Raw genomic sequence first — 16,953 nt, forward strand, 5'->3', positions numbered from 1 at the left:
ACATGTAGCTAATCCTCCATCTCCTCACTTGCTCAACACAGATTAAAACACTAACCGCCAGAGTCATGCGTCAGTGACGTCACTTTATTGATTAGCTAGAGAAGGGCTGTCAATTGAGAACCAATGGACTAATGGAGACTTTTATCCTGCCCGCTAATCTGCATAAAACTCTACTTGTGATTTTTGGAATCGCAAACAACTTGGAAAGAAAACTGAAGCGTGAATAAAGAGAAAATTAAATTTCAAGAAAAAATAGCAGAAAGAACAAGCATCGAGTAAAAAGTAAGCACAGAAAATAAAATTTAGTTTTTAATTCCTAGTGTTTTGTGTTATTTTCTTTTAATTTTTTGTTATTTTTCAAATTTTGTATTCAATTTGCACGTTATATTTTTTTACGCATGAAATTGATGCCATATAAGGTAAATTTCAGGTTACATGTAAAATAGTTAGTAATTAAATCCATGCTTTAAAGTACAGAATATTTTTTTGTCAGAGTCCAGACACAGTAAGGTAGTGTGTGTTATTATTTTAGGTTCCTCATCTCAGCGTCACTCTTGAAATTACTCTGAGAATAAGTGAGAAAAGTGTTTTTCTGTAGTATGTTGCAGCTTCATTATATTTATATCTTACTGTTATGGTACTGATGTATCTGCTTCACAGTTTCATTCAGCAAGCTTCATCTGTACTTCATTCTTTCACACTAGACCACAGAGAGAACTGGGTTATCTGGTACTGGTGGAAAGGAGGTTTTCTCCAAATATTATTGTGTGTGACTCAAGCAGTCTATTATCTAAATGGCAGCTACTGAATAAAGAGGATGAGAGGATCACTGTTCCTCTCTGTAATAATGCTGTTTGGTATTTTTTAGTCAGCGGTGTTTAGGTTGGATAATTTAAGAACAAATCAGCATATCAAGTGCAGCATATGCATAACCTTATATGAAAAATAGTAAATAACGCTAAAAAAAAAGATACATTGTAAACATGGGTCACCTAATCCCTCTAGTTTAATATGTTCTTCAGTGATTTGTATTACTCTCTCACAGGAGTATAGGATAGGATAGGATAGGATAAGATAAGATAAGATAAGATAAGATAAGATAAGATAAGATAAGATAAGATAAGATAAGATAAGATAAGATAAGATAAGATAAGATAAGATAAGATAAGATAAGATAAGGGGAAATTTCCATGTTACAGCAAAGTATGAAACAGAAAAATAATGAATTTATATAAATACAGAAGAAAGATTAGTATTCCTAATAACAATAATTTCACAATAAAACCCCACAAACAACACAAACAATTGCACTTAGATATTGCACATCTTAAATTGTTATTATTGTACTCTTGTATTGCACAGGATGATAATTATTATAATTCACAGTTGAGAATATATGCTTAAAGGAAGTCTTAAAGCATGTCTCATTATCCTCCTCCCTATAGCTCTTTATTACTGCAATGCACTAAAGCCCTTTAAGCCTTTTCTACTTCAGAAAGACTGATCATCTTCTTACATTTCTTTATAAAGTAATTTAGGTGAAATGGTCAGGAGACGCCGCCTGAAGTGGGATTGAAACCGGATCTCCACTATAGTCTTGATCGCCGACATTGCAGAAAATCAGGATAAAATCTAGGCACTGCTTTATTTACATAAAAACAAAACTAACACGGCAACAAAACTTGAACATGAAACAAATGAAAGATGAGTAACGAGAACATGATTATTACATAGATACCTGAAAAACTTAACAGCGTCACATCGTACTGCAAAAACACAAAACTATGACTGACCAAAGACAGAGACAAAAAAGCTGATATATAAAGGGCAAAACATTATGGTAAATGGGGAACAATAGAAAGGGCATGGCACAACACACATGGGGAAACACCACAAAAAGCAGGCTATAATGAAATGCCTGCAAGAAACCCCTCTGGTGGTCTGTCAGGGAAATGTCCCAGTAGCTTTTGTCCCTGTTCTCCTGACGCCAAGACGGATGTTTAAACAGAGATTAACTTTGCTAAGAAAGTAAGAAAAGAAATTCTGATAAAATTGTGATTTTATTCATTTTCTTATTAAAAGTAAAATATATGTACCAGATATTTATCACTAAAGACACTCAAGTTTTTTTCCCTTCAATGTTTTTCTCTCATGTTCTCTGACTTTCTGTGCATGAAAAACAAAAACTACAACCATATAAACATCCATAAACATTCAGAAGGAACTCATTTCCAATCTTTGACAGGATTTATTTTTTAAAGTATTAAGAGATACATTTAAAACTATTTAATCTTTTACAAATCTAATAAATTGTAATGAATAGGATTCACTGAATGATTTAATAATTTTTTTTTTACTTGCATACTCTATCAAAAATGAAAGGATTTTAAACTCACAAATCTGTTAATCCATTTCTGACAACATTGAAAGGACAACTGAAATGTGATCTTGATTTAAATCAATGAGAAGTTCCACCACTTCATTCACATTTTTATTTTCGATGTGTTTTTACAGCTTTTTTTTAATTCAGTCAACTCAAAAGCACTTCAGTCCATTGGCATGGAAAAAGCAAAACATTCATATAGAAGCATAAGTGAAGCAAAAACGGACTAAATTAATTTGTTTCTGGAGACACTGAAGGAACTGTTGCAGCTGTTTGATGTGCAGTTCCACCTGCACAATATGGGGAATATTGGAGCCATTTCTGGACTGCCTGGATATATTCATACTGGGAAGCTTCAAACCATCTAACAAAAAATAAAAAATCAGCAGGATATAAATTTATGCAATTGAATACATTAATTCAGGGAACTGGAGGAGGTGAATATTGGATGAAGTAAGGTAGATTTCTGGTAACACAATATAAAATCACCAAATATACACATATTCAAGAAAATATCCTTGAATGCCCTCTTTTGCTTCGACTGCTGTTAACCATCTTTCCAGCCCAATTTATTGATATTGCCAGCTCATTGGTCAGTGCACAGGAAAGCATGTGAGAGATCCTCATATTCAGTGAGGTTCCTCCAATTATGCTGAAGCGTCTCAGCTGCCATACAAAATGTGTAAACAAAGCAAAGAGAATATTAGTCAAATGTCTCAGTGCTTCTTTTCTTCTGGGTTCTCTGCTGAAAAAGCAAGTATGATCTCATTTAAAACCAATTCAATTCAATTCTCATACATACAGTCATATATAAGATAAATAATAAATACATTTTATAAATTAAATATAAATAAAATATAAATTTTGAATATGGTGAGCTGATGATGCAAAGATTGACTGAAGCTGTTCCACCAAGTCACCAAGACATTTGGAATAGACATTATAGATTCTTTCCAATTTTAACAAGAGAGAACCAATATTTTTAGCAATTTGACTTGATGCTTATCTTTCACAACCCAACTCTAATGACGTGTCTGTCGACTTGACCATGTGATTTAAAAACCGGGGAGAGGATTTAATTTTCAGTAAATATTAAATGCTGTGAAATCAGATCAGTATTAAATTGTTTCCCGCAATAGGATTTGTGTTTTTCTACTTCTGTATGTTGTGTAAGTCCTATATATGTCTTGAAATCACATCCATCAAAAGCACACTCTGGTTTCATGATTTTTCAAGTGTGAATTAATATGCTGAAAAAAGTCTTTTGTACTAGTATAAAATAAGTCACAAAATTTACATCTGAAAGACTGAACAACTTCACACTCTTCAGTCTCCTGTAAATTGTAGGATCTATACAAGCGTGTGTGTAGGTCATCATCTTTTAAAGGAGCAAGGACAGTTTAAATGAGACACTGGCATATCCATGACCAAAAGTACTGTGCTTCATTCAATAATGCTTAAGAAGTACCAATTTTGATGAAGCCATGAATGAACAGATAATACATTGCCATCCCATAAGATGTCACCTAAAAAAGGGATGAGATAGTGTTATAATTGAGATATGATAAAGCAAATTATAATTGAGAGATGACAGAAAAACACAAATCTATTAAAAAAATGTGAAAACATGCTTAAAAAGAATGTCAAATGATGCATCATTTCAGTCCTCTCCGAGAGTCATACAACAGCAAAATTCAAAATGTCTGAATCAGCACTTCTTCAGCATGTTGATGTATACAATAATTGAACATTTAGCCTGATAGAGGCTCTAGAGGAAAAGTCATGTGGTCAACAATGTATCTTACAGTTTGATTATTGAGGTGACGATTAGATTCAAAACTTTATCTGCTTTTCAGCAACTCTCAAGGTCCATCTTCTCTTGTATGCATCAAATTCCCATACTCTTTCTCCAGATTCACAAGTCTAGCATCAATGGAGTTGACCTTTTTCAGCTACAGCATCCATTTGTCTGCCCACTGACTCCAAAGATTCAGTGAGGTTCTTGACAGAAGCACTATTATTTTTGACAGCCTCTTCCACAGTTACTAATCTCTTTAAAATTTCCTCTTGCATTTTTTCTATGCATAGCTTAAAAAAATTCTAGTTCCAATTCTAATTCTTAAAAATTCTAGTTTAATTTAGGGGTAAACAGTGAGTAAACTCATGCACCAGAAGCAAAAGAACAGAATTTTATCAGCAGAGCTCCGAATCTACAATGTTACACAGACACCATCTTGGTCGGCTCTCACTATTGTGGTTATAATACTACTAATAATATAATGTTATAATGTGATGTTGACACTTCCTGATCCGTGCCGGAAGCTCTTTATTAGTGATTCTCTTGATATAAATAGACTTTTTTTGGTAAAGTATATCAATTAAATTATATTGCACTTTAGTAATCGATTAAATTGGCACAAATTAAATTGATTAAATGAAATTAAATAAATTAAAAAATTACATTAAATATTTTACAATTTCTAGACTCCATTGGGTAATACAGATCTGTATGTAAGTGTGTGTGTGTGTGTGTTTTACATTTAATATTTAATTTTCTAAAGATATGTTCTACTTATTTCAAAAGTCTGCATTTAAGACACACGCAAGATACTTATTTATTCATTCAATTTATTTATTTATTCATAAATAAATTAATTCCTTCATGTTCTGCTTAACTGTTCTACTTATTTCAGCATACTTTAACAAATGTCTGCATCTAGGAAACACAAAATATTTATTTATTCAATTTATTTATTCATTGATTAACGGCCGTCTCACATTCTGACGATTTGCCGAATTGTCAGGAATTTCTCCTTTTAAGATAAATTCTTGAAGCTGTAGACAAAACGCAAAAGAATCAATATCTAGACTGGCGGCGGTAATTTCGCGCATGCGCAGAATAAAACCTGAGCAACAAATGCTGCCATCTGCTGATAGAAAGATAAAATGATGTGATCCTTTAAAATACGATCTTACCCAATAAAATAATCTGCAGGATAAATAAACCACATTACTCTTATTACATATGCAGTTTGATTGTATAAATACTCATGAGCAGAGGTGAAGCTGCGGAGGTGAAGACAAACTGTACTGTGATCGTATGTGTCCCCCCGACCCCCCACCCCCCCTTCAAACACTGAAGTGAACAAGGAAGTAATGTGATCTGAAGTGAAAGTGAAAGGCAGTTAGCTAACATGTAGAAGAACCCGTTATTTTCACATTTCTGAAATTAACTGCAGGATATTCTCCCGAAACGAGTACAATCGCAGCAAATTTCGACTCCATGAAAAGAGGTAAGTACAATAAAGCTATGTATATCAGTGAGTGTTTTATAATTCAGAGGTTTTGTCAGTGTTTGATTTATCATGGATAAACTGCACACGTTAACAATGTCAGACAAATACAGGTCTCAAATACCGACTCTGAAATACAAGCTGATTATTAAAGCTGATTATGAAATACAAAACCATTTTTTAAAGAAAACTTGTCTTTAATCATCAGTAATCAAACAAGAGTGTTTCTTTTTTTTTACTTTTGTATTAGTAGCTGCTCAAAAGTGGAGAGTTAAGCATGAAATAAGGTTAAAATACAATAACACTTTATGCTTAATACATACATATGTGCGCGTGTGAGCTAACCTGAATCAACAGGATGAAAGCTGTGTGTGTGTGTGTGTGTGTGTACAGAGTACAAAGGTGAGCACTGGGTGAAAAATTGACAAACATATAAAAAAACAAAGTGTGAATGATCCAGTTACTGAGCTGAGAGCTGTGAGAAAGATCAGTGAAAGTCTGTGTTTAATCTCATGAAGATCAGAATGTTTCTGTGTTATAGATCACAGTCTAAATGCTTCCAGTGTCAATACTTAAGTGTAATGCTGCACACTAAGTCAAACAGAATAATCAGTACATGTTTAACTGATTATCAAACAGATTAATCACTGTTACATGTGTGACCTGAATGATGTGATTTCTTACTGAAAAGATTAAAAATACAGGAGAAAGCAAATGGCTGAATCTTCATCATCAACAAAAGGCAGAAGAAGGAGGAGCATGGAAGAACCAAATTCATGTTGTAAGTTGTAATTAAATTAAATTTCTTAGGAAACTAAAAAAATATCCAAATAATAACAAATATGTAGAACCTGCTAAAGAACTGTGTAAAATTGTTACCAAATAAAATACAAAAAAATTAAATCTTTAATTGGACATTGTATTATGGCTAAGCTGTAGCTCCACCATTGCACAAATTATGGTTACAAATACAGTAGTTTATAAAAATAAACGTCGGGATTAAATCTCATGTTTGTCAGTAATTTATACAAAACGGAATATACTTTTTTTTTTTTTAATAAAAAAATATACATATTATTATGGAATTAAATTTTTAATCATTATCAGCTCAAATAATCATGTTAAAGTGAGTTTATTTTATTTTATTTTATTGCATATGTTCCACAACATTTAAAGTAACTATGTACTGAAATAAGGCTGACTTTGTTATAAATGTGTTATTGTTGGTGCCTTGCTGTGATACTGTGTCAGATGAATAAGACACTCAAGCATGTACAGATGTAAGTAAAAATGTTTAACTCTGTAAAGATAACGACTTTGTTTCATCACACCACCCTGAAACTGATCATTTTTAATGCACATTGTTTGCCCATTATGTAGAAGCCATATATTAATGCAGGTACTTCTGAGTTTTGTCCCAAATGTAAGATTCCATTTACAAATAACAAAAAACACTGAATGTAAAATTCAGAAATTTTAACACCATCAGTGACACCCCAATAAGTGTGTTTACACTTCATTTGTCTTTATAAATAAAAAGGCCTTTTTGTATCAGTTCAAGAAAAATGTATAGAAATTCTTGTCTGTGATTTTCATACCTAAACAATAGATACAGTTTACTGTATAGAGACCAGAATGAAACAAATGACAGTATTTCTACACTATTTATAAAAAATGTGTAACATTTTTTTCTTTCAAATCTAGATTCTCATGACTCCAGCAGTCTCCTGTCTGAAGAGCAGCTGCTGTGTTCGATCTGTCTGGATGTGTTCACTGATCCAGTCACCACTCCATGTGGACACAACTTCTGTAAGAGCTGCCTTACACAGTGCTGGGAGAAGAGTCAACACTGTCAATGTCCATTATGTAAAGAGAAATTCACCAAGAGACCTGAACTGAAGATTAATACAACACTGAGAGAGGTTGCAGAGCTCTTCAAGAAGAAAAGTGCTTCTGACAAACCTGAGGTTCTTTGTGATGGCTGCAATGGAGAGAAGCTGAAGGCCCTGAAATCCTGTCTGGATTGTTGTGCATCTTTCTGTAAAACTCATTTAGAATTTCATAATCATGTTCCTAGCTTTAAGAAACACAAACTAATAAACCCTGTGGAGAAGCTGGAGGACTACATATGCCAGAAACATGAGAGAGCTGTGGAGCTGTTCTGTAGAGATGATCAGACGTGTGTGTGTCAGTTCTGCACTGAGACAGACCACAAGAATCACAACACTGTTCCTATAGAGGAGGAGAGCAGAGAGAAGAAGGTGAGAAACACAGATTAATATCAACTTTGGACATTATGATAAATAATGTAATCTAATTTATTTTGTAGTAGATTAGAGGTTAAAGATTTGAATATTATCAGTTTAAATCCTTAAACTGTGATGAAGTTAATGTTAATTTATACAGTTGGATTGTACTCTCTCATGAGTCCCTAAAATGAATACATGTAATCAAACAGAACTCATTCATATTGTCATACTGTATATGTAAAAGAAAACTACCAAAGCATTTATAAAATAACATATTAACAAATAAAAATCCATTACTTTATATTTTGTTCTGCTTCTGCTCCATCCTCAGACTCAGCTGGTAAAAACACAGACAGATGTGCAGCAGATGATTCAGGACCGAGTGAAGAAGATAAAAGAAATCAAACACTCAGTAGACCAAAGCAAAGTGTGTACAAACATGATCTGAGTTGATAGCTGATCAATTTAGTTGTTTTTTTTTTATTTTGTAGAAATGAACAAACTGTATTAAACATTAGTTCACTATTCAGTGTTATCTGATGGAAGTGAAAATGTGTTCCTCCTTTAGAGAAGCACAGAGAAAGAGAAAGCAGACAGTGTTGAAGTCTTCACTGCTCTGATTCGCTCCATTGAGAGAAGTCAGGCTGAGCTGCTCGAGGTGATGGAGGAGAAGCAGAAAGCAGCAGAGAGGCAGGCTGAAGGACTCATTAAAGAGCTGGAGCAGGAAATCACTGTGCTAAAGAGGAGAGACACTGAGCTGGAGCAGCTCTCACACACTGAGGAGCATCTCCACCTCCTACAGGTCAGTGTTCCTCTCTCTGCTCACTGGCAATGCAGAACATGACAGAACAACACTCACCATGCTGAGGGATTTCTCCTCTCTCCTGCTCTACTGTAGATTTACTCCTCCATGTGCAGCCCTCCACACACCAAGAACTGGACTGAGATCAGTATTAACACTGATCTGAGTGGGGACACTGTGAGGACAACTCTCTCTCAGCTTCAGCAGACTCTGAATGAGAAACTCACTAAAACACTCAATGACAAGTTAAAGGAAACAGGTGAGAATTTTTTTTGCATTTTATATTTGAGAAATACGTCTCTAATAATAAGACTGTTTTGTATAATAATTAATTAAACAAATAAAAAATACAATAACTGATCTGAAATCTAATGAAAGTGATGTTTTGTTGTAATTATTTTCCACAGAACTGAAGAGGATTCAGCAGTATGCAGGTACAGTAAAGTTTCTGATTTCCTCTCATATTAAAATGTACATATCAGCATTACACCACTGCATCATCAGACTTATTTTCATCTGTAGATCTCTCCAGATTAAAGGAAGTCTTGAAGTGTCTCTCGTTATCCTCTTCACTATAGCTCCTTATTACTGCCATGCACTAAACCCCTTAAACACTTTTCTCGGTCCTTTTTTCATAGAAAGGCCGTGCTGTGTGTAGTTTTTTTGTTTTGAAAATGTTCTTTGCTGAATGGCGAGTGTTAAGTGACATTTCGAGAAAAAGCACAAAGTTTCAGGCAGAATCTATTAAACATGCCATATCCGGTTATGGGAAGCAAACAAACTCCCTCAAAGTATTCGCTACTGATAAAAATCATGCGTCAAAAGCCAGCTATAGCGTTGCTTATTGCATTGCTTAACACTGAAAGCCATTCACTGATGGTGAACATATTAAAGACTCTTTATAGCTCAGAATTTCAGTTTGAAGGCTTACCGAACAAAGAGACAATAAAATCCAGAATAAAAGATATTCCCATGACTGCTAGAAGTGTTCAGCAAAGTATTGAAGAAATGGCAGAAAATGTTAGCTCACAGCTAACAGCTGGGTTTCAAGACGAGAGCGTGGATGTGAATGACATAATGCACACTGTTTTGGACATGTCTGACACATGGAGTGCTTTTGTTGGCAAGCTTGCAATGTTCTGAAGCGATCTTGCCACTTTCCACTATTTCAAGCATGTAAGGGAGACTTAAAGTGACTACATATAACTCCAAGATAATGAAGCTAAGCAAAGACAAGCAGGGTCAGGGATCACACTGACTGGAATGCATCTGTTTATTTATATAGTACAAATTTCTATTAGTAATTGATTACGTAAATACCTTGACGTGCGTGGAATGTGTCAATGCATCATGATGTTTATACATGGTGAAACCTATGCTGTATCCCCAAAAGCAAGAACCCCATCATCTTTTTTTAAACAGAAACTTAATCAAATGGTCCTGTGCACATAGTGAAACGAACATCTTAAAAGAAAGCATCCTGTAGCTCTCCGAAATGTCGAGACAGCAGTGCAAGTATTTATTAAACTAAGTTTTGTCTAAATGTCGCTTGGTGTCAATGCATGGGAGTAGGGAAGACTCAGAGACTATGCTAACGGCTAGTCTGGTAACACCAGTTTTTAGAGCATTTACAAGAATTCGGTTTATGCGTGTATAGCCTCATGAAACTATTCTCTTAGTTTACATTCCCACTGAACTGTTCATCGGTGTAAGCAACCTTCTGAAGATAAATATTTGAAGTGCATTTTCAGTGTTTATCAGCACTTGCCACTGAAGTAAATCATACTCAGCACACTCATGACACTATCTACGGCAGGGATCTCCAGCACCTCACTTGTGAGCTACCAGTAACTCACGACACACTTAAAGTTTCATAGAATATGTACAAAATTTATTAAATCAAATTAACTTACTAAACCTATTTAAATTTCATCCTAATCACACTTACAGACGTCCCGCCCCTTTCAGGTGTTGTACCGAAATCTGACTCCCAGACAAATCATGCACCTCTGCACGTGCATCACGCAGTTTAATACAGCAGTTCAACAACCTATTTCACACACAGCTAGCATCAAGATCATACAGGGAAGCGTTATATAAACTTAAATCTATAAGCACAAAATGAAGTAGTTTGGATAAAGGATAGGAAGAGTAGGGTAGAGCAGGACGAGTGTGCTGTAGACATTTCTTATTAGTGCAGCTGGTGTTTCTTAGTAAAATACTGTTTAATATTTCCCATTGCACATGCATATGAACGCCATAAATATACTATTATTTAATCACATAAAGACCAATACCACTTCAGGTCTCTGTTATTAAAATTAATATCACCTTCAATATCAAAGATGTCCCCTTTTTTACGGAAAGAGTCTTTTTCAGTCTTGCTGAGGTCATCAGGGTATGTGAAAGGGGACTCAATTAGAAACAATTTACTAATAAATAACAGAATCCATGAGAATGAACAAAATCTGACAAAAATAACTAATAAGTCTAGTCAGCAAACCTGTTGTGTTAAGTCAAGTAACTCAACTCAACAATTAGCATGCTGCTTATGTGAATTTAAAATGATTTTCTGCAAACTATGATAATTTCCCTCAAAATATTGACATTTATTAAAACGTTCAGAGAAAAATAGCTTATTTAGCTGGTTTGGTGTATGGTAATAAGCTTTGTAAATAAATGTTACTAATAACATAACCACCTTCATCTTGTCAGTGTAGCTCTCAGAGGAAAAAAGGTTGAAGACTCCTGATCTACGGTAATTAATAGCAGAATGTAGTAAACAATACCTTTCCTAAATAGGCTTACACTGGAATAATCTTAACTTTTGTGATAAATAGTGTTGTTCTCTTCATTAATAGATTTCATGGTAAAATTTGTGACAGAAATGCAGCTGCTGTATATAATAATTATATATAATTCATAGATTACCTAAAATTCATGCATTCTAACATGATTGTCAAAGGATATGAGGCTGCTTTCTATTGTGGAGGGTCAGAGCTTTCATGACATAATTAACACATTTCACACACTTACACACTTCCCTCCAGGATATTTTTTATGTTGGAACATTTTTATTTGTAAAATAAATAAATATATGAATAAAAAAGTACAGTTAAATAAAAGGTTAAAACATTTATGGTATAAGTTATTCTTTATTGGAGAGTTCACAGCCAGAAAATAATCGATAGACCAATAAAAAAAATCATTAGAGTAATCGATTAATAGAAGAAATAGTTTACAGATGAATCGATTAGAAAATAATCATTAGTTGCAGCTTTAGTTTGCATATTTCTGATGTGGATGTTTTCATGATGATGGCAGCATTCTTATATAGTCCTGTATTTGTTTTTGATATTCTTCAGAATCCCTTTTTGATCCTATACAATGAGATATTTATACAAATCTGGTTTATTGGATTTAAATGAGATTAGTCATTACCAAAGACAACACTGGAACTATTCTAATAAAATAATTTAAGATCATGGTCCAAAAATGAGTAAACAGCAATGAATGTGTTTGGAGAAAACATAATATAAAATTGTAATGAACAGGAATTCACCAGCGGATGAGTCTAATCAATCATCACACAGGTGACCACAGGATAAGTGACAATTAAGAGATATTTAAGAGAGAAAATCCACTCCAGTATAATGCTGATAAAATTACACCACTTGGATCAATGGTTTATTTTTTATTTCTGACTCTCGTTTAAGTTGTTTCTGAAGAAGGACATAAAAATATTAGATTTAGTTGAATTTGTTGTAGGGTATAATCATTTTTCACCTCACATGAATTGAATCTATTATTTTTCTGTTCCTAAAGATGTCAGTTGGCCACGCTCTTAAACTAATAAAAGATAATCGTTTAATAAAACAGTTTTGTAAAAATGCAGTAAATTGGTCTCATATTCACTGAGAAATGGATAAAAATCTTCATTTTGAAAGGGGGTGTAATCATTCATGCTGAGCACTGTATACGGCTGGAATAAAATTCTAGGTTTGCTGAAAATGATTTTTTATATGGTGTCATAATTAAACTCAATGTTGATATGGTGCACTTATTAACAAGAACATTTCAAACTGCACTTCATGTCAAAAAGGATCAGACCCTCTGGTATAGAGACCATTACTGTACTATTTTGTCCATCAGGATCAAGTTTTTCCTCAAATGTTTTTCTGTGACTCTTTCCTGAAAAACAAAAATTCTAAACAGAAATATATCACTAAGAAGAAACATTTTATCAGTGTTGTATAAAGTAACTCCTTCCAAAGTAAAGATTTTCCAAAAGTCCATTTTCAGTGGTGTTGTGTGGACAGGGGAAACGGAGATTTTGACTGTTTTGAATTGACATCATTCTCTGTGTGCCCGTCTCCTTGATTTGACGTCAGCTTTGTTTATGAAGATATTTTGTGCAATGCAGACTTACGTAAACTACTGACTGTGTTAACGTTGTTTACTGGACTTTTTCCATGCATGCACATACACGCGCAGTTACTCACACATTACGTTCATGAACAGAGGGCCGGAATGTAATATGGAGCTCACTGCTGCTACATACAAAACTCCGACAATGCACACAGCGACGGCGGTTTTGGACGAGACCCGGTCAGACTTCTACATTCTATAGTGAAATTTTCGCATTTCAAGGGCATCGCTTTCCTACGATGTGCCATTGTTGTTAAACTACCGGAACTGTTAATAAAGTTTTGTCTAGGCTTCTGATTAACTAGGCATGCTCCTGACAGCACTTAGCAGTGCGTTTTGTGTTTTCATGTGGACAAAGATATTTTTAACACGTAGAATTTAAAAAAACGCAAAGAAAAATCTCCATTTTTAAAAATACCCAGCTACGTGTGGACATGGCCTAAAGTCATCACTAACCACAAACTTCCTTTACCGCAGATTTGGACGCAGGTTTTTTTGTAGTAAGTAACGAAAATGCCGAACAAAAAATGTATTGGAGTAAAAGCATAGAATTTGTTTCAAAAAAGCAGTGAAGTAAAAGTAAAAGTTGACAGAAATATAAAAACTCAAGTAAAGTACAAAAACTCTCAAAAAATACTTAAGTACTGTAACGAAGTAATTTTACTTTGTTACAGTACACCACTGCATTTTATATTTCTCACCTTTGACAGACCTGTACTATAAACTAGAAAAGTTTTTTTTTTCCTTTTTTTGAGTGATATTCTTAAAAATATTTCATTATTTATTCTTCTACAAATCCTCTTATAAATCCTAATGAATATGATTCACTGGATGATGATTTAATATTTTTACCTGCATACTCATGTCACACACTGTGTGTTTCTCTCAGTGGATGTGACTCTGGATCCTGATACAGCTCATCCTGAACTCATCCTGTCTGCTGATGGAAAACAAGTGACAAATGGAGACACACGACAGAATCTCCCTGATACACCACAGAGGTTTGATTACTGTGTTAATGTTCTGGGAAAGCAGAGTTTCTCCTCAGGAAGATTTTATTATGAGGTGCAGGTCAGAGGGAAAACTAAATGGACTGTTGGAGTGGCCAAAGAGTCCATTAACAGGAAGGGAGACATTACACTGAAACCTCAAAATGGATTCTGGACTGTGATACTGAGGAATGAGAATCAGTATAAGGCTTGTGCTAGTCCCCATGTCCCCCTCACACTGAAAGAGAAGGTGGAGGTGGTGGGGGTGTTTGTGGATTATGAGGAGGGTCTGGTCTCCTTTTATGATGTGAAGTCCAGATCTCATATCTACTCTTACACTGGTCAGTCTTTCACTGAGAAACTCTATCCATACTTCAGTCCTTGTACAAATGAAGGAGGTAAAAATTCAGCACCACTGATCATCTCTCCTGTATTTAAAACTGAATGAATTTTTACTTCACGAATTTAATCAATTAAATTGTGAGAATAATAAAATATTTTCCTGTTTTTGGTTCATTTTAGAAATATGTATTTCCTTTTAAAGTGCTGTACTGATTACTTTAATAGAGTCTTTTGAGGGGGCAGGGTGGAAAAAAATAATCATACAGTATGCCATCTGCTGTTGCAAAGGGGAAACGATGTTTTTAATAGTAAAACAAATTCTTAAAGGTAGGAGGACAGAGGGAGCCTCATTAATATTCATGAGGAAGTTCTATCTGATTGGTCACTGACACGTTTCAGCTCTGTTTCATGTTGCTGCACGAGACTGTTTTCTGACTGCTGTGAAAAATCCTCCTGAGGAGATTAAACTGACTAGAGCAAGAAACAGAATTAACCAACCGGAAATATACATTTTATTTCATTTTCTGTTCGAAAAGCCAGCTAGCTATTCTTTCATAAACATTTCAATATTACCGTGGTTTTATTTACTACATTCTCCACACTGAAATGAAAATTAAAATGTCATTATGTGTGTAGCATCCCGACTGAATAATGGTCCCAACTCTTCAACTGATGGTTCTCTTTAATGTTTATCTTCCAAAGAATGAAAGCTCCCTTTTTAATATACAGTGAACACACTGTAAGAGCTACGATAACAAAAACAGACACATGAAACATTGACCATCAAATAATAAATTTAACTAAATGACAATCTCTGACGAGTGCTCAACAATTCTTTTTAACTAAGATGGAATATTTAAATGATCACCTTTATGTATTCTGCCGTTAATATAAACAAAACATATAGCTAGCGCATTGTATGGATGAGCGGCTATTTAGCAAGCTCGCGCCATCTATTAATAGCATCAAAATGAACTGTAAAAACAACACGACAATGAAATCTGGAAACAAATGAAACTCACACCAACCTTGTGCCTCCTTCAGTCAGGTACTGAACAAAGCTAGAACGTATCTTTCACGTTGCAGGCGCGACATTACTAGGTTTTCATTCCTCCACTTTTTTACGACACTAAGCCCTCTCCCCTTTTTTTTTAGCACTACATCCTTTAAGATAAAGGCATGAACTTCACAATAAAGGCAACAACTAGAAAATTAACATATTAAAGCAAACGATCAGTTGTATAAAAATGATATAAATGTAGATTGTGTCTGTCAGATGCTCCAAATGTAGAAAAAACCTTATGTTCAAATGGATATTAGGGATACATTTTAATACTCTTGACTCACAGGGAATATACAGTGATACAGTAGAGGGGTATATAGTAGTGACAGGGTATAAAGAGACAAGGATGAAAATCCTTATCTTATTTTTGTAATGTCAGCTTCAGGGGGTATTTAATGTGTCAAATATAAATAACAGGATAAACAAATATTACTGACATTTCTGTCTATCAAACATAGTTGTCTGTGACTCAAGCAGTCTGAAAAGCAGCTCCTTAAAGAAGGAATAAAGAGGTTCAGAGAATCACCTTTCTTCTCTGTAATAATGCTGTTTGGTCTTTTTAGTCCAGAGAAGAACAAATAATTCAAGTGCAGCACATGAATAACCTTATATGAAAAAAAACAGCTACACTGTAAATATGGGTAACCTAATCCCTCTAGTTTAATATGTTAATCAGGGATTTACATTACTCTCTCACAGGATTACAGTATATGCTAAAAGGAAGTCTTAAAGTGTTTATCATTATCCTCTTCACTATAGCTTTTTATTACTGCAATGCACTAAAGCCCTTAAACCCTTTTCTACTTTAGAAAGACTGATCATCTTACATTTTAGTATAAAAGAATCCAGGTAAAATGGTCAGGAGACGCTGCCTGAAGTGGGATTGACACCAGATCTCCATGGTAGTCTCGTTTGCCTGCATTGCAGAAAATCAGGATTAAAAACTAGGCACTGCACATGAAAAACATGACAGCGTCACACCATACTGCACCATACTGCAAAAACACAAAGTAATGACTGACCAAAGACAAAAGAGCTGATATATAAAGGGCAAAACATTAGGGTAAGTGGGGAACAATAGGAAGTGTGTGGCACAACACACATGGGGAAACACCACAAAAAGCAAGCTTAGTGAAACACCTGCAAGCAACTCCTCCGGTGGTCTTTCAGGGAACTGTCCCAGTAGATCCTGACACCTGGAACCATGTATGTTTGGACAGAAATTAACTTTGTTAAGAAAGTTAGAAAAGAAATTCTGATAGAATTGTGACAAAAACTACAAACAGAAATACATCACTAAAGTTTCAGAAGGAAATCATTTTATATTTCTAATCTTTGACAGGCTTTCTTTTTCTTGTCTTTTTTTACTTTTTAATGTCTTAAGAGATACTTTTAAACTATTTA

General features: G+C 34.4%; 1 protein-coding gene and 2 long non-coding RNA genes across 4 annotated transcripts; 1 reads left to right on the forward strand and 2 right to left on the reverse strand.

Moving 5' to 3' along the window:
- Positions 1 to 5,539: 5,539 nt before the first annotated feature.
- Positions 5,540 to 15,260, forward strand: LOC131355849 (E3 ubiquitin-protein ligase TRIM39-like). The gene is made up of 8 exons (XM_058394379.1): positions 5,540 to 5,676; positions 6,368 to 6,457; positions 7,381 to 7,937; positions 8,257 to 8,352; positions 8,494 to 8,727; positions 8,824 to 8,986; positions 9,126 to 9,161; positions 14,045 to 15,260. Exons 2-8 carry the CDS (start codon positions 6,391 to 6,393, stop codon positions 14,590 to 14,592), a joined length of 1,701 nt encoding a protein of 566 aa, XP_058250362.1. The 5' UTR covers positions 5,540 to 5,676; positions 6,368 to 6,390; the 3' UTR covers positions 14,593 to 15,260.
- On the reverse strand, positions 7,770 to 9,048 carry LOC131355852 (uncharacterized). Its single transcript, XR_009204953.1, has 3 exons — positions 8,785 to 9,048; positions 8,223 to 8,262; positions 7,770 to 7,908 (listed from the first exon to the last, which is right to left on the reverse strand). It is a non-coding gene; the product is annotated as an uncharacterized LOC131355852 (long non-coding RNA).
- LOC131355851 (uncharacterized) lies at positions 11,647 to 15,866 on the reverse strand. Of its 2 annotated transcripts, none has more exons than XR_009204951.1 (2): positions 15,515 to 15,866; positions 11,647 to 14,092 (listed from the first exon to the last, which is right to left on the reverse strand). It is a non-coding gene; the product is annotated as an uncharacterized LOC131355851 (long non-coding RNA). The 2 variants fall into 2 exon arrangements; XR_009204952.1 differs by having other exon boundaries at positions 11,647 to 14,095.
- Between the last annotated feature and the right edge of the window lie 1,087 nt (positions 15,867 to 16,953).

Source organism: Hemibagrus wyckioides, linkage group LG07, assembly GCF_019097595.1.
Source record: "Hemibagrus wyckioides isolate EC202008001 linkage group LG07, SWU_Hwy_1.0, whole genome shotgun sequence".
In the NCBI taxonomy this organism is placed as follows: domain Eukaryota; kingdom Metazoa; phylum Chordata; class Actinopteri; order Siluriformes; family Bagridae; genus Hemibagrus; species Hemibagrus wyckioides.